The sequence below is a fragment of the Meleagris gallopavo genome, chromosome 15 (assembly GCF_000146605.3).
Source record: "Meleagris gallopavo isolate NT-WF06-2002-E0010 breed Aviagen turkey brand Nicholas breeding stock chromosome 15, Turkey_5.1, whole genome shotgun sequence".
In the NCBI taxonomy this organism is placed as follows: domain Eukaryota; kingdom Metazoa; phylum Chordata; class Aves; order Galliformes; family Phasianidae; genus Meleagris; species Meleagris gallopavo.
The window spans coordinates 8,680,673-8,707,100 of record NC_015025.2 but is presented as its reverse complement, the minus strand read 5'-3'; the positions used below and the strand labels follow the sequence as shown (position 1 = coordinate 8,707,100).

Below are 26,428 nucleotides of genomic sequence, written 5' to 3'. Positions count from 1 at the left end.
AAAAAAAAAAGAATGCTGCTAACACAAGAATTAAAGGGAATTCTTTCTGGGAAAGACGTGCTGTCCAGAGGTTATCACAAAAGGCAGGTTAGGACTTCTGTTTCTCTGATTTCACTTTTCCATGTAAATGTGCAAACTATTGTTACGTAATATGGCATCCTTTGTTTCCAAAAGAGAGAGATGAAAACTTTCCCCTGACTCTTCCAAAGGCTGAAGGCTTTATAATAGTAAATGTTACAATTCTAGTTCTGGGCAATGTGCAGTAGGACCCTGCGTGAGCAAACAGATGGAAGCTTAGTCCTACCTGAGACAGAACTGCAGATTGCCTTCTCACACCATGGAAGAATCCTGGCTCAGTACTGCATATAAAAAGCAAAAAGCAATAAATCATCCTCCAAATTTAGTATTCAAGGTCTTCCATCTGTCCCAGCACAGAAACTCGTGCTTTCTGAGCTTCAGACATTCATCACAATATCAGCCCAAGGCATGCCTGCAGCCCAGTGTAACCACCAATGCACCTGTCTGCACACACAAGACAGTCTTATCTACCTGCAGTACAAATATATCACTGAACATACTCTCCCTTTAGCACGACATCCACTTTGTAATGGTAGTTGGGCCCTAGCAGAACTGCTCCAGTTTACTCCCTTCCTATTCCCAAAGACTCGAGGATGCTGCCAGGAAAGGAACAGAGCAGGGCCTCTGTCTGCAGGGACTGCCAGCTCCGCACAGAAAATTGAAGCAGTGGCTGCTTTGTTCTGCCATCAGATTCCTCCAAAGACACCCCTCTGTATAAGCAACCCATGAGCAAATGTCCTTGCTACTGACTGAAGAACTGAGTTGATTGTGGCACTGTGTACTGAGCAGCATCTGCCTGTGAACAGCTGGCTCAGTACAGCAAAGCTGGGGGCTACTGCCCGCTGCTTACAGTAATAATGTTCCTCAAATACCTAAAAATCACATTTAACTCACTGAAAGAAAATTCAGAAATGCTTGGCAGGAGTGTGCTCCATACACAAACCAGTACTGGGCACGTGCTTATAGTGGCAAAGATTGTCTTGAAAAATGACACTTTTCTAAACTGACAACTTAATGCTTTCACATGGATATCAAGGCATCAGAGATCACTAAGCAAACTGGTCCTGGCTCATAAGTCAAAAGCAGTGAGAAATGGCAATTTCGGTTGAAATAACATTTTCTGAAATGTTGGACCAGAGAAAGTCAGCAGACCTTTTTTGTAATGCTTTGCTCTGTGTGTGAATTGGTATCCTCCACAGATTACAACACCATGTTAAAAGTTACTAAGGCATGCAGTGAGCGCGAACTGCATCTACACAGCCTGTCACATAAACAAAATCAACACTTCTCAGTGACACGAAAAGCACCAGAACTAATGCAAAACCAAAAAAAGTGTTCTCACGGTGCTGTGCTCAGAGGATTTAATTTCAGTTTTCACCACTCACCAAAATTAACTCTGAGGAAGAAAAACACGATCAAAAATAAATTTTATCTACTTCCATATTTTATAGTGTAATGCTATAATGGGATGGAAAGTGCTGCAATAGTAGCAGGGTAGCAAAACCTTTGGCTGCAACAAATGAGAACGAGCCCAAATACAGTAGCTGTGAATGGAGAAATGAAGGAAAAGAACTGCTTACCTTTGAAAGGCCTCAGGTAGGCAGGGATCTCCAGCAAGAGATGCCCTCACCTCCACTGCCAACACTTAACTGAGGTCTGGGAAGGGGACTGACCCTGGCTCCATCCCTTCTGGTCACTCAGCTGCATTGCATGCACCTGAGCTCCCCCGGGTTGGCCCTGCCTTCCTACCAGGTGCTCAATCACTGCTTCAGGCTGTGACTTTGCATTTCCACTACAAGGAGAACTGAGAACTTTTCCAAGTTCTCAAATTCTGTGAGGGACCCCAAACAGAATAGCACCACACTATGGTTTCCCAAGTGTCCTAAACAAGACAACTGAGAGAGCTTCCTTTAGTAATAATCACATTCAAATTAATAAACACTCATAATGAAAAAACTTCTGACAAGCCATACAAATAGTCAGCAAATAAGAGTTTGGGTGTCGTGAAAGCAGGCAATACCTGATAGCACTAATGAAAGCACCAAGTTTCAGAATGACCTTCTCTCTGTCTTAGGGAGTTCAATAACACCTTGGGAGCACTGATTCAGCCTCTCTACACCCCTTCAATTTCTATGACTGGGAAGACAGCTGCAAGTATATTCTTATCCCAGAGGCTGTTTTTCATACTGGCAGACTGAATCAGCTTATTTTACGCAGAGGAAGAGATGTCAGTGTTTTTTTCCTCATCTATCCTTTCTAAGGCTATTATTTGTCTTAGATTTCCTGTAGGCTAGCAATGTGCATTTTGGACTGTGGCTGAGCAGGCTTTCATTGCGCTGAATAAACAGCAGCTGGAGAACCAGGACAGACAGTAGAAACTGTCCGACAAGAACTTGACAGCCAGGAGACTCTCTTTAAAACATACCTTAGCCTTTAACTCTGTCCTAGATGGGTTTTATCCATCTGCACCCAAACTGAGTTCCTTCACTGATGCGGAATGTAGCAGTTCATTTAGTGAAAGCAGCACCCTAGAGAAAGCTGGTGGCTGACTGTGCTCAACGAACAGTTTGTGCTGAAAGAAAATATTTGAGATTCATGTACTGTGGAAATTCTGAAATTCTACCCCGCAGGCAAACCTCCACCTTCTGGAGTCAGCTTGGAGCATTTATTTATAGTTTCAGGACAAACTGAAACCCAGAAGAGATTTGATATATTATCTTTCCTAGAATGTTCTTCTCAGCAATTCAGAATCAGCCAAGGCCATTGCTAAAAAGGTGATTATTTTCAGTTTGGAACGCCCCAGACTTCTGGTATTTCACCTTATTGAGGTGATTTTTTTTTTAGACTCTAATAAATTAAATCTCATTACACAGGCAAATATTCACAAAGTATTCTGCAGTCTCCAGAGGGGAAAAGCTCTTAATTAATTTACACACCAATCAGACTTCATCTTGATAAGCATTTGTGAACTCAAACGAATGTGGGAGTGCCTTGTCTGTGGAAGACACCACTCGTTCTAACACTATTAAAAACCCCCACCGCAGGACCAAATTTCAACTCCATCCTACTTGTTAGAAACCATTATCAGATAAAGCACTGATAAGCACATGCTTTCTAGAAGACCACTCTGCACTTGAAAGCAAAGTCAAGAACTCGTTATCACACTGGGAGAGGCCAACCTATAACTATTTCCTAGCAATAAGAATACAGAGAATGGAGAGATACTTCCCTTACCAACCAGTGCTCTGCCTGGTGCAAAATGCAGCAATGTGGAATTCATCATTTGCCAGGCAGACTTCCCATCTCCAGCCTCTGTATTTTTCCAAAGTTTACCAGCATTTTATGATTATTTTTAAGTAGCCATTTCAAAGGATTGAAAGTAGACGCACAGAGTCACCAGCAATTTTTTTCTTGTTAAAAAGGCATTAGCTTCTAAGTTTGCATCATCCGAAGCCAATGGGAATTCAAGTGATTAGCACCTTGCAGAACTAATCCCATTACAGCTCAATTCTGCATTTTCTAAAGTGCCCATGGAAATAATTACACTCAACATCTATAAAACATTTACAACACCATTCCTCAAACGGAGGCACAAGAGATTAGTAGCCCAGATGCCAATGACAAAGCACTGGTCAGTGCAATGCTACTTGTGTCAAAGTTTAGAAAACAAACAAAAACAAATTTGGAACTCCTAGCCGCTAAGGATAGCTTCTGAAGACCAGATATAGTAGGTGGCAACCATCCACAAGACTCCTTAGACATTTCAAGATCAGGTATTTTAAATTAATGCCGACACTAGCAACCTCATCTAAGAACGTTCTTTAAGATACCAGACTTATTCCTTCAGGGAATATCAGATCACAGCTGCGAGACAAGTGAAAAGCAATCCTTGTCTGTCTGTGCCATGCTTGGACAGGTCCTTGCCTGGTTATCTTTTTGTCCCAGCTGCACGGTGGTTTCTGACTTATGTCATGCATTGCATGTGCCTCAGTGGTATCCTTCTCATTAAACATATCACCCGCCAGTTAGCTTGATTTCTCAGCTGCATAGCGGTTGTCTTTTGACCCCATGAATTGGAAGCAGAGAGCAGAAAGAAATGATCCAATTCCTGGCTAGGCTGATACTCTTATGGCTGTGAAAAAAAACAGAAACAGCAGTGCTGAAGCTGCTGAAAGGTTTTTCCAGAGATACATAAGATTACTCAACAAGCACCAAATCCTCAACAAGCACCAAATCCACAAAATTAAGTAGTTAGCATTCAACATTCCCTAAAGACAACATCTGCATGTAAGCAGAAACAATGGTTCTTCTTGCAGCCTGATTCAACCAACAGCAGTTCTACAGCCCTCCAGACATCGCCCTTCCCATTTCTGCTGCTCTGCACATTTATCTTGCGGTGCTTTAATGCACTGTTCAGCGCACTCAGCATCTCTCCAGTGGTTACAGTCTCTCTCACACACCCTCTACAAAACCATGCTCAGTGTTCTGACCAGAACAGGACCACAGAACACAGCCTTGAGTACTTCTCATATATACAGTCAGACATGTGCCCACTTCATCAGCATCACCTCCCGAGCCCCAGGAGCTGCAGTCACAAAGGAACATTTATCCACTGAAAGCTTAAAAAAAAAAAAAGAGGTTAAGGAGAAGCACTGAGTTAAAAGTTTTATTCATTCAACATCTCACATTACAAATATTTAAAAATTATATGCATACTGGTATAAATAGTCATTTGCAAACTATTTAATAACATTAATTTTCACTAGCACTTCAACAAATGAACTCTTTAAAAAAAGTAACTTGTGTTATATAACTTAGAGTAGAACATACAAAAATATGAACTTAAACGTGAAAATGACTTTAATAAAAATGAATTACCCTTATTTAAAATGCTATAATAAATACTACAACCTCCCCATACACAGTAAAAACTATATGGAAATTCAGCCAAGTAGTACAATTAACTGACATACTTAAATAACTTTTCCTTCTGATAATATGAGCAATACATTGCGGGGAAAAACATATTAGGGATTAGTAAAAACTAGACACCCACTTGCTAAAAGTTTCACTTCCAAAAAATATAACAAAAAAATCTGATGAAAATTATAAAAACTAATTATACTTTAAGATTTAAAAATATAAAAAATAAAACAGTTGAATACAATATTGTCCCAATTCTTACAATGCTATCACAGTAGCTTTAAAATAATAAAATAAAGCAAATGACCAAAACCTTTTATTCCATTTTTTTTAAAAATAATCTCAAATTTACATTAGTAGAAAGATCGATTTCTGATTCTTTTCTTTAGAAACGCCAGCAAGAAAGAGGATTTACTAGAACAGTAGAAAATGACATTTTTAAATGTCTGCAATTAAAAACAAAGAATTACACTGCAAAGATCTTCCAGAAGTCTGAAATAGGTATTGCACATAACTTGAAGTTAACTTGCCACAATTCATCACATTCAAGTTTTAAATCACCTTTTAACAGAAGGTTTCAACTCCTCTAAAAACAAAAGGGGTGAATTATCAAGTCTTTCCAACAGCATCCTTAGAAAACGCTAAATTCATTCACTGCAAGTTTTAAATTTGCATTCTGCAGAGGTCTGTGTATGGAGAAGTAGATACTATACCAAAAAGCACGGGGCAGTGGGGTTCCTTTACATACAAAATAATCAGAAACACTTTATTTTACATTGCAAAAATAACCATGTAATTACTCTGTAACTACACTGTAAATACATGGCCGGTGCCATGCTAGTGTGATAAAACTACATGCTCATCAACCCCTTTGCAAATCGAAGTGATACCCTAAGACCGGTAAACTAATTACATGTTAATTATGTTTGGAGCTACACGGTAACCCCAACTACAAATCCCATGTAATCAGAAGGACGTGTGGTCACTACTTAAGTACAGAGTAATGCCTATAATTGTTTATGCCCTGTAAATCGAAGTGTAACCAAATAATCTGTAAACACGCTTGTCACACAATCACAAGTGAATATTAGTAGAATAACAACTTCTTACATTAGTCATGCATACTAACATTACGCGCCCGCCACCTAGCAGGCTCTCTTTTATTCTTTAAATATAATTTAAAAGAGTAGACACATTTCTGCATCAAACACCTAACATCAATTTTTATTAATATTAAAAATGGCTAAACATTCACCAAAAACGTCTGCATTTGTGTATCATCTTTAAAAACTCAGTAAGAAGCGGTAGACAATTTTGATGTTTCTTTGCTTTTAAATCCTACGCTATATTTATGCATTTAAATTTCAGGGTCTAAAGACAGTGTCATTTGTCACTTTCATGCTTTTCTTCTTTAATTCTCAACTTTACATATACTATTTCTTAAATTATATGTACACCAAATACCTGGTGCTGGGCTAAGATGTTTAAGCAACATGCTTTCTTTTCTCTGCAGATTCTAAAATAGCATTGCCAGTGCACAACATCCATAATTCAAAATGTATGCAGAGCACTGAAATGTATAAAAAGCAGAATATAAGAAAATAAAATTTATTAAAATTATTTATATTAAAAAATGAAGTATATGAAGATCTCTCAGTAATAAAAGTACAAAAAGCTACTCTTTGCAATATGAAAAATTGAGGTATTGCATAAAGAGATATCCCGTCAGTGAAAAGTGTGCCTAAAAATGCTCACTGTTGGAAAAACAAGATATACAAAAGTAGTGCATAACAAATATACATTATGTGCATGACAAAATAAGTTAGCTACAAAAACACTGTACCGAAATTCAGCAGGTCATGTACAAAGGGAAAATTATTATTCAAAGCTAGTTCTCAAACAGTGTTATTTCTCGTAATGGTAACCCATCTCACCTGTTTACTGGGTAGGATCGGCACAATAGCACACCCCAAGCCACCTACAAGCATTAAAAAAATTAAAGGAACATTCCAACTCTAATTATGTACTTCAGAGAAAAAAAAGTCCCTGACAATCTACACAAGAGCACTCTGCATTTGCATTACTGTTGTCAATATTTTCAGGGATTTCATTAAAAGCAGCTCCCTTTCTATACTTGACTAATAGACAGCAAATGTCTCCATTTTGACCTTTGGAACTTGAGAAGGTTCATTAAAGCCTGTATTGAAAATAAAAACTGCTTCTCATAAAGATAATCTGGGCTGGGGGACGGGACGAGGGGGCCGGCAAACGCTTTCAGCGCAGCAGATGTTTCCCAAGCAGTGCTGAGGCAAGTCTTTGGTCTGAGAGAATCTAGGATGGTACCACGCCGGTCGGGCGGTTTAGAAGATTGCCACTGAACCTGTTTGGTTGCACACTGCTAAAGAGTAGTTTCAGAAGTTGGCCGGGGCTTTAGTTCAAAAGTAAGAAAAATAATGTTCAGAACTACTCCTTCATTCAGCTATTTCAAACTAAACCCCTGCACCCACTCTTTGTCATTCCATTAACATGTACTGTGTTAATGCTTCTCAAGGTAGAATTTGTTTATAATAAAGCAGGCATTAACTTAGCAATGTTGGCACTTCAAATACCTGTGTTTCTCTATTTTTCCACATTAAGTTCTGAAGAAGACGAATTTTAGCTGGGATTCTTTCTACAAGAAGCGTAAGAAAGGCATAGGCATGCTTGCACCGTTTCATGCACAAAACAGCGCAAAACGGGACCTGGAAACTATGGAGGTTCATGCCTTCTGTTACAACTAAGTTAGAGAGTATTCAAAACTGACTTTACATCCATGATGGGAAACCAGTAAGCAGCCCATTTTACTTTGTGTGACACACTGGAATATCAAAACTTCAGTAAAAATTAGTGATATCCTTGAGGTATCTTAAGGTTTTCTAGTTTTTCATGTCAAAATGGAGAGCAAAGGCTGGCCCCTGATGAATGTTAGTATATTAGGATATAGAGTTATAATATAGCCATCAAAAATAAAATCTATATATTTATCCTTCAGGAGAGGAAATGCCAGTTAACTAGTTGTCATTACTCTAGCTTTGGTTGGACTTCTAGGGCTGTAACCAGACAATTGAATTCTCTTAAACATAAAGAAAAAAAAAGTGCACTCCCCCCTCAGTAGTAACTTTACTCAACTTTTACATTCAGGAATTCTTAAAATGTAATAATTTTGATGAAAATATAGTAAGCTCTGCCTATCTCATTACTAATTTGGATGTGGGTGGTAGTCAGAGGCAAGGTCAGATAAATACCGAGCAAAAATTTCAGCCTCAAAACCCTTAAAAGATTAAAGAAAGAAAGAAGGAAAGAAAGAAAGAACTATCGTTATTAAAATGCTGCTTCAACTTTACTCATGCATTTTTGTTGCTTTAAACATGCTCTTTCCCGTTGATAGGTAAACGCTAACTTCATCTGTTGCTGGAAAAATCCAAAGTCAAAACAAAACGAGAGGCAAAAACAGGCTTCCCTGGGGAAAAGTGTCAGAACAGACTTATAGTGTTATTGTTACACGGTTATTTTAATAAAAGTATTCTTATGTTCTTTATTAACAATAATTTAATTAAAAAACCAAAATACTCTATTGTTTCAATTCTCTTTTCTTAATATTTTTCTCTCCTCTAAGAAAATGTTGCATGAAATTAAGTGTTCTCTCCCTAGTAAAGACAAGAGAATGCAACTCACTTGCAACATGTTATCAATACGAAAAGGAGTTCCCAATACAGTTTTCAATGACAAGATTCTACAAAATACCCATATTATAGGTCATTCTTTCATTATACTATTGTTAAATTACAGACTACTACAAAAGGACATGCTATCTTGAATAAGAGAAAGGGCAGGGTGGGTAGGGACAATCAGGATAACAGAAGAGTGCACTTAATTTGAGGCCTGCATATGAGCGCTGCAGCGATCATTTAGTTCCAGCGGAATGAAATATGTCTTGGGCGATCTCCTCCCTCCTTCACCAGGGGCTTGTGGAATTCCCTGCCAGCGCGTGAATGGATAGCAGCCCAGCAATATTCACAGTAATACTGCAGACAGGTAACATTAGCACAGAAAAATGGAGCAAATTTTCCACCGCAACGGGCCCCCTGACATTCATCACAAAGCTGATCATCCAAGACATATGGCTTAACTTCCACCTGCATACAGAAAATGAGAAGAAAGTTTACAATTCTTAATTACAATGTAGATGAAGTCAATTCCACAACATAGACTATTTGTATTCCAGCAGAGAACAACACAGACAAGAATTACATGGCAAAACGCATAGGCACTTAACGCGAGAACAGTCTGGTTCCCACTGCCTTCCTTCATCCTTCAAAAGCCACCAGAATCCAATGCTCAGCATCAGTTTCACACAGGCTGTCGTTTGTTTGCAGAAATCAACATGTGGCTGTAGAACTGATACACACAGATTCACATCAGAACACTGGAGAATTCTGAGGATTTATTTCTAAGTAGCGTGATGCACAACTAAGCTCCTACCCGTTCAGGTAGGAAACTGTTTACACAACACTGCCTGCAGATTAAAAGCAGTTTGCAAATTTCAATGTCTGAATCCCCAGCTTTAAAAAAAAAAAAATCATTATCTTCAATAAACAGCACATCTCTGTTCTCTTTTTCTGTGGCTTTGTCCACTCAGCAGAAAGAGACCCACCTACTCTTGCTGGTATCAAATACGAGGCTTAAAATGGGACTGATGACCATCTACTCAGTTGGCATGAAGGGCCAGATGAGCAGCAGACAAGAAAGAAGAAACATTTAAGTACTTAATTGATAATGACTCACAGGAACTTACCAGCTGGTGCTACAAGGATACATCTACACTACAACATCTGCAGGCCACTAGCTTTTAATCTAGGCATTTGCATACCAAAAACAAACCCCTGCCCACAGTGCAGAATGCTGACTGTGTGACAGGAAGGCAAAGCTCGCTGCTCTCAGTATACAAGCTGGCTGGAGTACAGCTTGTTTAGGCATGCCTACGTGCTCAAATAGCACTGCCATCCCTTACAGGCTGGGTTTCACCTCATAACCAATATCACCTCTGCTCCCACTCCTTCACTCCCTAGGACTACGAAAGGTCCATGTGTGCATCAGAAGCGCATTAACAAAACTTAAACCTCACCTTAAAGAAGCATACAAACAAGTTCCTGTCCTGACAGTGTTTGTGAGCCCTCCATGAAGCCTGTGCCATCAGGCATTTTCACAACCATTTCCAAGTATCCAGACAGCAACTGGTGTCTCTACGTTGTCCTGCTATTTCTACATCTGCTTAGGGATGGCTTCAACTCACAAATCTCAGCTGTATGCCAGCTGATTTCACAGTTCCTAGCATTTTAAACTCACCCAATCCTAATAGGCTCCAGAGAAGACAATGCAGTAGGTTCACGTCATTTGTGCTTACAAACTACTTGAGAGACAATACAGCAGCCTTTTCCCTCCTTCTTTTTCTCCTCTCCCACTGATAGTGTTTCTCAAACACTCCTCCACACCATCTCAGAAGAATAGATGTATAAAAGAATAGCAGAAGACTGAAGAGAGGGAGACTTCACTTTCTCCCTTTGTCATCTAGTTTGCTAAGCAGTTTGAGGTTGGGTACTCAGTGGTGAGTAAGAGGACAAAATACAGCTATGCTGTACTGACCTCCTTAACATGGCAGCTTTGCAGCTTTACTGTACTTGAATATAATGCATTCAGAGGCTGGCTTAGGCTGCAACCTAAAGGCCATACTACAGGACGGGTAATTACACCTCTGCTTGCTTTAGCCTGTTATTGCACCACTGGTTTCTGTGCAAGTCTATAAACCACAGGTATGAGTCAGAGTCCTCAACACATTTATTCAGTGTGTGCTATAGTGCACAGGACCAACATGGCCTGCATTTCATACCTGTGCTGGCTACATGGAGGCTTTACAAGAAGTACCTTAAAGTACAGCAACTTCATCAGGCACACTTAGGGTGGCAGCACACAGCAGAAGCTCAGTAGCAGTGGGCACTGCAGGCCACTGAGCATTTACCTTGCACTACCTCTCTGAAGGGCACATCTCTTAGCAGCTCCTCCTTGCCTAATTTTATAGGAAATCCCTTCTTGTTATTACTTTCATTTTTATTTGTACAGAAAAACTTAGTTAGAAAACAAAACAACTAGCAAGTAATTAATGAAAAGCATTGTTTCCATTGTTGCCTTTTTATGTCTTTTATGCAACCAAATGCTCTCATAACGAATCCTCTGAGCATTTATCTCCCCATGGCTTTTCTGAAAACACAAAATGGGGAAATACAGAGGAGGAGGAGAGAAGGAAGGGGAAACAGATTGCAAAATATTTGCCAGAGTTCACAATTACTTAAATTTCTAGTCCCGACAGCTTCAATGGACCTATTCACCCAAATGTCTGCTTATGCAAGCAGAAGTTGCACAAGGGCAGCCCAAATTATTTGTTCAAAGCCATACAGAACTTATTTCAGAGCCAAGATCAGAACAAAGACATTCCATCTCACAGACCCTGAGACAAACAGTTGTTCTACCCAAGCTTTATAGCCAAGAGAGAAGTGAAATGATAATCAGCTCATCAGCCAAGTTTGGGGGTTTTCTTCTGTAGTGATAATAAAATTGAAATAAATAGTGACAGTCATGTAAGAAAATTCAGAGACAAAGCACCAGTGAGAACAATAGATAGAGGGATCTCAGTTTATCAAAATTGAGGCCCAAAGATCACTGCAATGGACTAAGTCACATTTGATACAGATGAGGGCAGACACAAGCAAATTACAGATCTTATCAACATATTCCTTTAATTTATATTAACAAATTAAGCAATAATTATAGATTATCACGGAAACAACTAACTGGGCAGCTTTTACATAAGATGTGCAGGATGACTGTGAGGCTGTAATGCCTGCTGAAGAGTTCACAATGCATTACTGCGATGTTCTTCCGAACCACTCAGCATACAATGCATTACAGTAGAGCTACATTCTGCCCATTCTCTACAAAGATGCAGAACAGGAGAAAAAACTGCTCCACTCTTAGCAGATACCCTCCTCCCTGACATTATACAAACACTACAAGTGCAAATCCTTGCAGTGGGAGTATATGACGAGTGTAATATTCTTATAAAAGGGCAAGGCAGCTGACATGCTTCCCATTATGCTAAGCAATTTGAGAAAGTCAGCTTCACAGTTGCCTCCCACGCTCCACAAGAAACAGCTTTGCACCACTCCATCATTTTTATTCTGTGTTGTATCTTAGTGGCACAATCTAGCCTTAAACATACAATGCATCTGATATAACATTTACAGTCTTCACAATGACACACATTCACATGGAAAGCCATTTCTAGAGAAGGCACTGAAAAAAAACAGAATACACTTGAAGACCTTACCCGTTTATCTATCTCTCCATGCTGCAGCTGAACAAAGCGAGCACTGATAGCAGCTATGTAACTCTGTTGATTAGAAAATGCAACCCGCCCAGCTCCTTTTGGGTACTTCAGCTCAGGGTCTGTGTCAATTCCAGCATAGCACACCCCTCCATAGAGTCGATCCATTATCATTGCAAGTTCCACTAAACCAGAAAGGAAAATGAAACAGTGTAGGCTTGGTTATTTTTTTCCCCCTCTAAAAGCATCCAGTGTGATAGTTCATTTGTATCCATGTGCCCCACTGCAAGTGTCAGGAACACTTCATAGTTCATTTGCTGAAATAACTTCTCTCCCCCCTTGCTCCCCAAATCAGACTGCATATTCAACATGCCCAGTGCTGCGGAACACGCAGTGTACCTGCTCGTAAAGGCCGAGGAACACCACCAACAAAAATGGTTTTTCGTGGGTCAAGAGGCTGTGAACCATCCATAACAAAATCACTATCACTAAGGTTCCAAGGCCGGATCTGAACCTATGGACAAAAAGCCTTTTTTTTAACCATTCACAATTCAAAGTATATCAGTAATATAACTTAAAACAGTATTCTACAAAGTAGAAAGCCTCCTAAACTACACTATTTTTAACTCCCTATTCAGCAATCATTTCCCAAAATGAAACGTTAATAAGCTCCACTTGATTGTACCAAATTTCACCACTTCCTTGTTACATTTCTGGGAAAAAAAAAAAAACTCCCCCCTTACTTACGCATTTACTTAATCATGGCCAAACGGTGCTGCATGAACCACACTACTGCACACATATCTTCACTATTCGAGTTGGTCTAGGCAAGTAAGCACCAGACCAGTGTTATCTCAATGGAACAGGCTCAAATGTGTGTGTTTATTTACTATGACAAACTAGCAGCTTTATATTTACCTACTGCTGGCTGGATTTGAAGTGCAAGAATATGACAGAAGTCTCCCAGCTATTAACAGACTTGCATCAGTCACAGAGTCATTTCTATTAATAATGTACAGTTCTGTGCAATATTACGCTTTTTTTATTTGTCTCTGTCAAAACAGGTTGCATGCAACACTACAGATAATATTACAACTTTATTCCACGAGAAGGAGAAAATATGTTTATTACATCAAAGGTGAAATTCAGCAAACCTTTTTCTAACAAAACTGAGAATTGTAACTAGACTTCAACACTTCCTGATGTCTACTTTAAAAATATGTTATTCCTCTTTTTGAAAACTTAATTTGGCAATTTGGAGAAATTTAAGCATTAGCATTCTGAAGACAGGAAAAACAAAAGGCACCTGAAGAGTACAATTTCTGGTTATCATACAGGAATTGTGTAGGTCCTGAAAATTCTACCTACCGGTTTGTCTTTGATAGTAGGGCTGGAAACACAAAGATAGAGCTTTCCATCTTCTTCAATACATGCATCAATCAGTGCCTGCACAGAGCTTTCATCTTGGAACAGCAAAAATGCATATCCTACCAAAAGGGAAAACAAGCACACAATTTCTTTCCTCTATTCACCTTATTGTACAGTAACTTAACCCAAAATTATGCTTGGCACCGTGTCATCATGCTACTATATGATAAAGGACAAACTTTAAGATGCCCCCGCACATTCCCAACCAAACTTCCTGCAAGCCCTCTGACAGTCACAAAGGAAAGAAGGGAGGGAGATTGCTGATCAACACATTCTCTCCCCACTTCCTTTGAAAAGGAAAAGCCAGTAGTAAGAACTGAACAAAAGCCACAGCTGTGGAGGCATGCTTCCCAGCACGGCTGTTAATATAAGGTGCTAGTACTCTCTGGCATCTGTGAACAGTATTTAGCTGCTTTACAGAAAACTAGCCTTGATTATTATTACAAAAGCAAGTAAAGCAGAACGAAGAACAACAGGGGAAAAAAAAAAAAGAAAGAAAAGGAAAACCGAATAAAGTAATAACAGGAAGTTAGGGAATAATTGTTTTAGTGCAGAATAATTGCAAAGCCCATTCTAAAATCATTTTATAAGCCAAGGATTCATCGATCTTTCCCCTAAACTTTGGTCTGATGACCAAAATCTCTTTTGAAGTTGAGTCTTATCAAGAAAAATAAATTCTAGAACAATGATACCATTATCAGATATTTACCCTTAGGAGGAAAATAAGATTTGCTTTCTGCCTTGTGTGGCCAGTCTACAATCAAAGGTCCAAAGCGACGAAAGCTAGCAGTGATCTCATCTACACAGAGAGGAAGAAGGCATGAACTGAAATTAAAATCAGTTGATTGCAAGACAACTGAAAAACACAGACTTCATTTAGCTTCACTATATAAACAAACATGCCATAGCCCTAATGGTTTACCAAATTATAGAAGTGCTTATTAGCTGATGGGGCATCTTTAGGACAAGTCAGAACACATGTTACAAAACAATACAGTTCAAAGATCCATCTTTTATTTTTACTGTTGATTTCAAACCCACTAATAAACAGAAACTGAATCTATACAGCTATCATAACACAACTTCAACTATTCTGCCACAAAGAGTTTAAAGGCAACTTGCTGACTTGCTAGTAAGCAACCAGCCCTGTCAGTGGGTCTTAAAACTGCAGAAAGACTGGAGAAAAATGAGCAGCCTATCACAGGAGTCAGTCACACCTGCTCATAGTGCATGCCAGTGCCACATCAGCAAATACTATCTGAGTGTGACCTCCAACTAATACAGAGCGAACTTCCACAACACTGTTATGCAACATTATAGGAGAGGTGGCAAACAACATACAACTACAGCAAGAAGCAACTCTTGCATCCATTTCAAATTTGCCTTCCACCTAAAGTTGCTGGTAAAAATGTGCATATGCTAGTCCTGTAGGAGTCTTCTAGTTCTAATTCTTGTTGAAAGTGATTGTTCCCTTCTCCACAAAAGACATTTGAACCATCACCAGTTAAAGTTCTCTGAACAAGAATTTTTCAATAAAAAAAGGAAACGAAAAGAACAAACTTTCTGTTGCTGGAGTGCCATCTAAATTGGCACAATGCTTAGCTGAATTCTGCTCAAGGTGTTACAGACCCTTCTACAGCAGCACAGTGTTGGGGTTAGAAATCTGAAAAGGTGCTACTGGTTATGTTCCTTTCAGTCTGTTTATACCTGCTGATGACATTGCTAATGAAATAGCAGCTCACAAGCCATAGTACTGACAGCTGCTTTGTACCCAATGATCATCAGAAATGCACCCAGGAAAAGAAGTGTGTCAAGGTTATGTGGTGACGAAGATATTAACCAAAGAAAACATTACTTATTACATCTCTATTCCTACAACAAATCTTCATCTAGAACAGTAGTAAGAAAAAATTCATTTTAAATTACATTATATAAAATGCATTTTAGAATTACAGTCAGAAAAAGTTCAGACTCAGGTGTGAGACGCTTTAAATCACATTGTCCTCTTTCTAATTCACACTCGTGCATTTAGCAAGAGGAGTGCTGACATGAAGCAACTCTGACACATTCAAGCTACCCTCCCAGCACACATTTTGCAAAGGCTTTGTGCCTCGATAACTCGGCTTCACACAGACAGAACTATTTGTCTCATCTGTTTTTAAATCAACAAAAGTGACAAAGACACAAACAAAAAAAAAACTGTAATAAGATTTTCCTCTTGTAAACGTCATGTTAGACTTGACCTTTTAAATGCTGAAGGAATAAGTTATGTTAAACAGGATAAATGTAGCTCTTATGTTGGATGTGACAGTCAGGTTGTCATGCTGCAGTAATACAAACTGCAGCGCATAACAAGCTCTCTTCCTGACAAAAAGTGGGGATGAAAAATAATTCTGTGGTTGGGAAAAAAAAAAATAAAAGCAACTTCGCGGATTTACAGTTGACGTTCTTGTAGCCACCCCACATCATGCTCTATACACACAAAAAAACAGAACTTTCTGATGAAAAGAAGCTTCACCACAATTGTGACCCTCACCATGGACGTGTTAGAAGCTACCACAGGATGTGATCATGGCTAAAAATCACCTCTAAGAAATCATACATAAACTTCCACATATGAATTACATTACATACACCTTACAAATCTACTAGAAATCCTTTCCCTACTACTAACTTCTGGTGCATACAAAATGACTGCAAAGTACTGTGACTTACAACAGGGATATTTACTTGTTTATTGTTGCATCACCACCTCCTTTTTATACCTCTTATACTGCAAACTTCAGTGCGATAACGTAAGCTTTTGTCCCTCAGCAGCAAAACAATATCATAGCCAAAACTAGTCTGAATTATCTCGCATTTGCCACGGAGTAAAAGTGGCAATATACAAAACCTTATTTACACATCAAAGCTCTTCTGTAGAGTTAGAAAAACATTCTTTCAGTCACCTAACAGGCAAAAGTTTTCACACCTCTTTTCTGCCACTAAGCCAAAAGGAGCTCCTGGGTAAGATTTTCGGAGCGTACCTTCATCGATGTCTGGGGGCAGCCCACCAACAAAGACCTTCCTGGAGTAGCGCTCCACTCGCTCCCCATTCTGATGGGAGAAGCAGTGAGGTGACCCCAACCCACTGTGCAGAGTCTGATCGCCACGTCCGTCATCCAAGAACCCGTCTTCCATTGGAAACAGCGAAGACTGACCTGAAGAGGGGGTTAAAAGAAAAAGAAGGAAAAAACATACTAACAGAACAAAGCACAAACTGTTTTAATAGGTACTAATGCATATTAATGTTTTTGTGTTGGCAGTAGAACTGTTTGCAGTCTTCCCTTTTAATGAGCAATTCTGTTCTTGATTTCATATGACTCTCAAAGTTTTCATTATCGTTCAGTAATTCAAATGTATTGTTTCAGAGAAAAGGTCACGACCTCCTTCATAAAGGCACCACAACTAACAGAAATTTGAAACAAAATTGTACTTCAAATGGATGCTCAGACTGACTACTTTCCATAAATGTCATGTTTCTAATTAAAATTCTTTTAAAAGAACTTTCAAATGAAAGAGAATAAAAGCCCCACTTTCCCCCACATCCCCACCTCTTTTTAGGGAGTTTCCCAATAGCAGACATTAGAACCTAAGCTGTACATAATCTCTTCCCAGTGAACAGCTTCTTACAAGGCAGAGAGAAAATTTCACAGCGCAGATGGCAAGAAAAAGAATTCTGCAACTAGATACGTTACACATTTAGATCTCCTGATAGCAAAACAAATCACAAGCCACCCACTTGCAAATAACAAAAATATCCTGATAAATCTGGGAAGACCCACTCTCATTTACCACAAATGAAGACTGAAAACTCGGCAACACTGAGACATTCTCAGAAGAAAGCTCACTTGGATGTTACAAAGGAATTGCGTTCATGAACTCGCTCTAAGAGAAAATGTAAGCATGCTTCCCCTCACTGCCCAATATTCTTCTGTGGTAATCCTTTTATCATAGATTTCTTTAATAACATTCATTACTTTTAAATAAGATTATCTGAATGCAACTGTATAATGTAATAAGCTGAGCACACAAACTGATCTCATCCCTGAATTCTTTCTTTGGTTACAGTATTCAACAGCTAGACAACAAAGTGATTTCTATTCACTTAATGAGTGCTTTAGGAATAAATACACATAGGGAAAGTAACCAATTAATGAGGTCTGCCACAAGTTTTGGGATACATTTCCTTTCACCTGAGCTATGATATAATGTGTCTGCTTTTCCAGAGTTCATTACAATCCACCACAGTAGTGTATTGCTACGGTTAATCTGTGCTGCTCTGCTTCCTTCCTCTGAAAAGAAATTACTGTCATTTACTCCATTTTAAAAAGGAAACAATATATTGAACAGCAGATTTACCAGATCCAATATCCTGGCTGTTCCCATGCAAAAATCAAACAGTTCACAGGTTGAAAGCAAAAATAAAACAAAATAAACAGCCCACAGAATTTATATGAATAAAAACATGGAAGACTTGGCCAGCTTTCTTTATTTGAAACTTCAGGGATCTTTTTACTTCTTTGATTAACAATCTCTATATAATAAGACCTACTTCTGTAACTAGGTAAACTTGGCTCTGTACTGTGACAAAAATATTGTAATATATACTTAAATGATGCTTTGTTTTTCCCTAATGAACTGAGGTGTATTTCATTTCTTTCATCTCTGAAGGCCCCAGTCCTGCAGGCACTGTTGGAGAGGAGCAATTCTCTGTACCTTCACATCTCTTTTTAGGTTCATTACCACTGCTGTGAGATAACTCAATACGCATGCTTGCAGCATCAGGTTCTCTAACCTAAGAGGCCAGGACAAATACTCACTACAGTCTCTGCTGCATCAAGAAAACCATCAGCTCTCAAAGAACCAAAATAAGCTTCTCCAGCATTGGCATTCATAACATACACACAAACAGCAACACAGCTCTACGGTATAACATATCATACAGATGTCCACTGAAAGGACTGTGATAGCCTCAATAGCACTGTTGTGGAGTACAGCCTAATTCAGTGAAAATGTTTACTTACAGCATGCAGACTAGGGAAACTTGTGTGAAACTGATGCTTTATACTCAAATATTTTGGAGTTTGCCCACTAGTAACAACTTAATGTTTTTTCTCCCATGAGACATTGTCAACATTAGAAAATTAAATAGGAATATTGTTACCTCGCCTTCTCCCATATGTCCTTGCTGCATGTTAAATGAGAAAGAAAACAGCCTTTCAAACATTGTTATAAGGACCAAAAGACCTTGATTTATTGCCTTTATTCTAACTCGGTGATTCTCCAGCCTTTTCATATTCCAGGTCATTTAAATTGGTGTTCATGAGCTGACCTCCCCTCCCACCCACAACACCACGCCTTCCTTGCACCATCTCTTATTGACAAAACATGTTGCTTTGAAGCTGACAAGGTATGTGTGCAGCCAAAGAGACTTTCTGAAAGCAATGTAACTTCTTAAGTTGCACATTTCTTGTAGCATCTATACCTCAGTCCCCTGCTGGATGTGCACTCGTACACAAATCCATCTTTTCTCATGCAGCAGGTGTCCTGCACTCAGCCCACCATGCCCTCTCCTCACCAACATCAAGCACTGCCATCGATGGTCATCAGACCTGCAGGACCAGGCCTAACATCAGAACTGCAGGACCAGCCCTAACAAACACACTGGACCTGCAGGACCAGCCCTAAAACAAGGAAAGTGGAGAACAACAGTGCTCATTTCTGTTTTCAAATTCATTTGCTACAAGCACTTTGAGCCACTCACAAAATCCTTGCTTGAAATTATTACCGGCAAATAACTAGCTGAAAAACTGAAATTCAAGGAGAAAATGTCAGGGTGGATAATCTGGCTTTCTGACCTCCCGCAGTTTGTGCACAACAGTACAGAATCCCTCACACTGACTTTGTACTCCACTGTAATAATTCAACAGCTTCCCACTGCTTCCTACTTTTCATTTCCCAAAACAAATCAACTCTACCAGCAATAAGTTCTGCACTTTTCGGTGCCAGCTTCCAGTACCTGTTCAGCACGGTTACACTTTGTCATCACATTTGCACATTCTTTCTGTTTCAGCCTCATTAAAATCTGTACCTGAAAGAAGGCCAACAGTTTGAAAGGCTCGGGTTCTGCTGGCAAGTACTATGAGAAATTCAGAGCACATCACACGTTTTATTTTGCTTCCTCGTTCAAAATTGAGGCTGACAATTAGTTTAAGTATTTAAATATCTGCAAACCGCAATAAAACATGAACAGTTCCCGCTTTCAAAATAAAAAAAACATATCAGTTCAATTTCCCTCACAATTATTTGGCACCTGTAAGACCATTTACGTCTCTGATGCTTGGCTGATACGTTCACACTTAACACGGAGATTAAAAAACAAAGCCTTTGTCTTCAGAGTGCAGCACATCACCTCACCTTCACACAGATCCTAGCTTTAGGGAAGAACCTGGGGGCTTTACATGCCTTGCTTATGCACAGAATCCAAGACATAGCTCACATAGCCCTCAAAGTGAAAAGTTTTGGGAGACTTGGCTTTCAGGGAAAGCAATCAGCAGCCTTCCAACATTCTGACAGAGATCAGAAGCATGTGCACGTTTCAGAGCACTTTCAAAACCAGCCCTGCCTATAAAGCCATAAAAATCCTGCCTGCAGTTCCTGAATCAGAACCAAACCGCATGAACTCCTTGCTTGGAACACCCACCCTTGGCAGCACAGCTCTCAGCCCAGGCTCGGCTCCCACTGAGGATCTGTGTGCACAATTCAGGTCAGTCCTTCCTCGCTGCTTTGCCACCTGTGTCACTCACAACAATAAGACCTTTTCTCCTTTCCTGGCATGGAAAGCAGCAAAAAAAAAAAAAAGAGCTCAGCCAGCAGCTACAAAGCATTTTCAGCGCTAAATACCACTGAAGAAGGTTTGAGAACCAAATACTGAGATTTTTTTTTTTCCTCATTTAACTTGTTTTGTGCATTTGCTTCCTCTAACCCACAAAATACCAGCACTTGACATTTCAAAACGTTTCTCAAGAGCCACTTGTAAATTACCCCAGCACAGTACAGATACAAACTTTCTCCTCTCATTGAATTCAGAGCTCATCACATGCCATTAATTTTGCACAATGTAAAACAACCCTGAAACAAAAGAATGCTCTCTTGGCAGGCCAGGAAGGCAGTTAGCTGCCATCTACCAGCCCTGACTCTGGCTTTCATAATTTCATATTAAGAGAAATCTTATCCTAGCTGAACTGCAGCGCAGCTGAAGTGCCTGCTGTCTCCCACTCTGCAGACTGGTAGCACTTGCAGCTGTACTTTGTGCCACTGAGTGCAGGGGATTTTCACAAACAGGTCAGCATCGGGGATGGAATGTTTCAAGCAAAGGGACGAGCAAGCAAGAGGCACTGCATCTCCTGTGGAGAATGTCACCCCAACCACTGAGGGCCACGCTGCAACTAGGAGAAATATGCCAGCATCCAAACACAGCATTCATACTTAGTACTGATGTAAACATAATGCTCCAGAATGATCAGACCGACTGAATGCCCAGAGCTGAATGATGACTGTATCCTCATTCTCACTTCCTTGCTATAGTCCAGGTTGATGTAACACCTGTACAGTTCTGTACTTAACTCCTCTTTGGTCCACAAGCTGCTCAAGGCAGTGATTGTGTTCTGTACATCAGCACAAACACCAATCTAACAACAGCCCAGTCTCTCATTCTCATGTTAGGCACTGATAATGATGCACGCAACACTTACGATTCTCCTTTTTTTTTTTCTTTTTTTTTTAATTTATGGAAAAATAATTGAAGTAGAATCTGACTTCATTTCAAGAGCATACACTTCTATGCCAAAGCAGACTACCGGCATAGCAACATCTTATAGTTTGGTCAGAGACAACTTTATACATCAAACACTGGGGGGTCAGCAAGGAGAGAAGCTGAGATACACTACAGTGTGTGTCAGTTTATTAAAACACACAAATGAGGTTTGTGTGAGAGCTTCCACCACCATCATTATTCCTTTCCTGCAGATGCTCTCAGGTAATCTGCCAGGCTAACACAGTGCCACGCAGACTGAACCTCTAAAGATCTTTCACACATTTCAAAAACCACTTAACTCCTCCTGAAAGCTGACAAACCAAATCCAGCCTCACTCCTCACAAAAATATGGAAGCTTCAAAGCTAACTTTGAAGTTTTCTTTGCTATCAAACAGAATAATGCAGAGCCATCTTTTCCAAAACAGACTTGCTTAAAATCCTAAACATAGCTACAATTTTGTCTAGAAGGTACTCAATTTTTTTTTTTTTAATAATTCCCACTATGCTAAAGCTCGGTTATAGTAAATCAATCTAAGTGGAACCCATAAATATCACTGATACTTGAATATTTCTTCCCTCCAGGAATCCCCATAGGATCAGAGATTAAAAAAAAAAATCAAAAGCAGAGAAGCAAATCATGAAGCACACTTCCCTGCTGCAGAATGGATGTTTGAATTATGTGTGTGTTTCAGAGAAACAGCCACCCCACTGCTGGTGGCACTGAGCTTTGCCTTATGTTAATGTATGACTTCTAAGGAATACACAAGTTATAAAAAAATATCCAATCTTTTCCCTCTGTACTTCTCCCAGTTTATGAGATGGAACAACTAACAGCATTTATTTTCCAGACATGTGTGATACTGCTATACTTCAAAAATAAAAAGATGAAGGCAGAGTTTGCAGCTGGGAGAAGAAAAAGTATTAAACAACTTTGCCAATAAAGAACCAAACAAATTCTCAGATACAAAACACACACAAAGGATGGACTTTCCAATAGGAGAAAAAAAGGATGCCACATGCTAAAGATCAGTAGATAGAATTTATGTACTGAGTGACAGAATAAGGTATTATTAACCCACAACAACTTACTACTGATTTTATTGAAACACATAGAAAAGATGCAAAAAACTTCACAAACCTTGCCTTCGTAGTTCTGGTTCACACACACTGTTCCTGGAGCTTTATACTGAGCATACCCTCAAGAGAGGCAGATATCTGCCCATGCCATCAGCCTGACACTTCTGCAGAAGGGCAGGCTGAGCTCTGCCCATGCTTTAATGAATACCTTGAAACGATTCCTGCATGTGACTCAAAGCTCAATTTACATTGGCATATAGCAACATGCTGCAAGATTTAAAACCAGAGTTCCTTAAGCACAATAATAGGTTCAAAGCAACTTATTTTTGTCTGTGGAAGGAATGATCACAAGGCAGCCTGGAATGCAACATGACAGCTTTGTTCCTTTTTTAAGCACCCTCATGCTTCAGTCCCAAGCAATACGGGAAGGGTAGCACACACAAACTCAAGTCTCTGCAACAAAACATTTCCCCATTTTTCATATTTACAGTAACGTAAAAAAGACACTAATTTTTCCAGTAATTTATTTGAAAAATAAAGACAGAACTGTACTACAACCCTACTCCAATTAGCAAGAGAAACAGAAACTGCATTTTCAAGGAACCAGCACTTCATTTCCTCTGCCTAGATACAGCACAGCAACATTACTACAACAACTCTAAATCACACATGAACAACCAAGACAATATTTAGAATGCTTTCATGAAGTTGTCTCCACCTCCCTAACTCTTTGTGCACTACTGACAGTATTTGTATATAACATTACTACAAAACACGGGAAAATTATTTATTATAAATAGTTTTATATGTGTTACCTATCACAAGTGTCCCCATGCTCCACTTTTCTCGTATCCATGCACTCTGACTGCCAAGCTAGGAATCCTATTATCAGGATTTCTCACAAAGTAAAACTTAAAGAATACATCTCTGTGTACCTCTGCATCCCTACAGCTATCAGAGATATGCAAAGGACTGCTCTACTCATCTAAAAACAACTGCTTGATTTACTGAAAACAAAACCCAAGACACTCAGCATCACAGCTAACCCATCTGCATTGCAGTGAATGACAAATTAAGCCAAGTAAGGATGAATCTACTTCAAGATGTATTTTCAGACTCCTCTAATCAAACATTCTTCTTCTTATGTCTCATGCTTAAGTACTAAAGAAACTAGACAAAGAATGCAGAGCTTTATACTCCCAAGAAGTCTATAAAAATTGCTGAAATAATTTGAAAGAATTTTTATTTTTATTATTTATTTTTTTTTTAAGATAAAGCACCTGGTAGTAGACTTAGGATATATATCCAGCCTAGAAGAGTTGAGTAATTTGTTCTGATTTTTAAACAAAAATGAAAAAAAGAAATTTTTAAGAGTTGTTAACATCTCTTCAAAAAGCAGAATCCAGGCACAGAAGTTAAGCATGGACCTTGCTGAATCATTACTTGTCGACAATAAATTGAACAGCATTCAAAATTTAGTTTTCCTCTCTAATCCTTTAAATAAAAAGCATTTCTGAATGATTAAGAAACACAACCAGACATCTCAAATGTGAGAAACACCACACTTGTTTGCATGTACACTCTTTAATCTGTGCCTCCTATGCCATCACACTTCACTATCACAGCCAGTACGTCAGCTGAAGTCTCCTGTGCTGCAGAGCCTTGAAATGACAAGCATTCAAGAATCAGCTCCCTTATTTTCACACCCAGGCTTTCAAGACAAACCAGTCCAAATTGGATTTGTTGCAGGTATGCAGAACTCCAGCTGGAAAACCACTAGTAGAAATTTGATAGTGGTCCAATAGAATTGATACATTAGTGGTTGACATGAAGGAAGGGTATTATAGAAAGGTTTGCTGCTTTGCAAATAAAAATAAATCCCAGGAAACTGCAAGTCTTTAGCAGGTAATCCAGTTAAACTCCTGTGTTCTGATCACTTTCTATGATAGCAAAGATACTTGCAGAACAGCCTGTCCCAAAAGATTGGCTTAGCAGTGCCACTTGACTGCCTTCACCAGAAGAGTTCTAGTAACAAACCACAGCAAGGTAATGCAGTGCTGTTACACAAACTCTTGTCCCATTTATACCTAAGTCTGATCTGCTTTCATTTTTCAAAGCTCATCCTCCTTTTCATTAAATCTCTCATTTCTTCTTGTTGCTCAGGTTTAAGAAAAGCACATCAGCCCTTTCATTCTGCTCCTTTCCTGCAATTCTGTCCTGATAAACATGGTAGCGAGCATGCAAAATGTGGCTAATAAAGGATTCAAAGAACAAACGATTCAACATCAAGGAAAAAAGCCGAACAAAGTGAGCAAAAAGACGAAGGAGAGCTATTTCCATCAGTCTGGGAGGGGCAGGGAGAGCTCTGTCTTCTAAAGCCATGAACAGAGACTACTCATGGAACACAGCTCCAAATTAAAGGCTTCTTTGAAGATGATCTAGAATGACCAGAGATTATCAAAGCAACGATTCAGAAAAGAAAAAAACATTTGGTGGACAGTAACGCTGAAACAAAGCAAAAGATTAAAAACACTTTAAAAAAAAAAAAAAGGGTAAGGGGGACTAAACTTAAAAAAATAAAAATAAAAATGTAAAACAGAATCCAAGAAAACTTTAGAAAAGATCTTAACCAGATTAGCAAGGCTGTGGGTCTGGTATTCAGGACAACTTTGTTGGCTTTAACACCTGTCAAGATCAAGTCAGTGGTTTCAACTCTAAATACTCTAGCAGTATTGTTGTTGCTTTGTAGTATTTTAAACATCAGGAACTGCCTGCACTTGCAGCATGTACATCGTTAGAAAATATCTTCTGTAAGGAGTATGAAATGTATTTTATTTAATTTTCCATGCAGACTCTGGAGATGGGACCACATGGCCAGAAGCCTATGAGAAATGTTTCAAGACCGGAGAAAATAAAAACACAGAGCTCATACCCTAATGAAGTTAACAGGAATCTTCACATTGATTTCAAAGCTGGACCAAGATCAGAAAACCCTGGGATATTTGTACTGCTCTGTGATGGCAGGGGAAGGAATTTCCTGGTCTCAAAGGGTGGTTACATTAATACCCTCTGCTCTTTGCTCGATGGCAGCACACATCGAGGTGTTATTCCTGCTTAGCTGAGTAACTTCACCCAAAATCCTACAGAAGTATAAACGTGTCATTCTTTGACATCTGCATCATCAAATCCTGTACTTCTACAGAAATGCAAAGGTTATGAGAGGCAAATTCATTTTCAAGTACTCCTCAAGTATTTCCCTCTGAGCAGTGCCATCACCAACAGGCTACTTTAAACACTTAAAATTAAGGGTGTCAATAAATCCAGAGGAATTAATTTAATGTAAACAGTAATTCAGCTCTTCCAACAGCTATTTCCTATAACTGGAAACAAATGTTTCTGATCATTTCCTAATAATTTTGGACGATTGCTAAAAATGTTTACAATACATCACCTGAAATACTGCACCCCTGCCTTGGCATTTTTGTAGTATTTGTGGTACAACGCAGATTTATAGCAAAGAATAAAGAAGGCAGCAACAGCAGTTGGACTCAATGATCCTTATAGGTCCCTTCCAACTGAGCTCAGTGGCTAATGGCAGAGCTGGGAATTCCCACTGTCAGGGGGCTTTCACTGTTCCTAGCTGAGGG

General features: G+C 39.2%; 1 protein-coding gene and 1 long non-coding RNA gene across 2 annotated transcripts in view; both read right to left on the bottom strand.

Annotated features, from left to right (window-relative positions):
- Positions 1 to 1,698, bottom strand: part of LOC116217213 — a 4,988-nt gene extending 3,290 nt beyond the window's left edge. Inside the window, exons 1-2 of the long non-coding RNA XR_004161412.1 lie at positions 1,659 to 1,698; positions 305 to 359 (exon numbers count right to left, since the gene is read on the bottom strand). This is a non-coding gene — a long non-coding RNA (uncharacterized LOC116217213). The remainder of the gene's footprint in view (positions 1 to 304; positions 360 to 1,658) is intronic.
- A 3,033-nt stretch (positions 1,699 to 4,731) lies between these two features.
- The window catches only part of CPEB4 (cytoplasmic polyadenylation element binding protein 4), a 37,085-nt gene continuing 15,388 nt past the window's right edge, over positions 4,732 to 26,428 (bottom strand). The window contains exons 3-8 of the mRNA XM_010718963.2: positions 16,873 to 17,046; positions 14,556 to 14,645; positions 13,787 to 13,905; positions 12,818 to 12,932; positions 12,422 to 12,603; positions 4,732 to 9,176 (exon numbers count right to left, since the gene is read on the bottom strand). Coding sequence (XP_010717265.1) covers positions 8,949 to 9,176; positions 12,422 to 12,603; positions 12,818 to 12,932; positions 13,787 to 13,905; positions 14,556 to 14,645; positions 16,873 to 17,046 — 908 coding nt within the window. The 3' untranslated portion in view covers positions 4,732 to 8,948. The remainder of the gene's footprint in view (positions 9,177 to 12,421; positions 12,604 to 12,817; positions 12,933 to 13,786; positions 13,906 to 14,555; positions 14,646 to 16,872; positions 17,047 to 26,428) is intronic.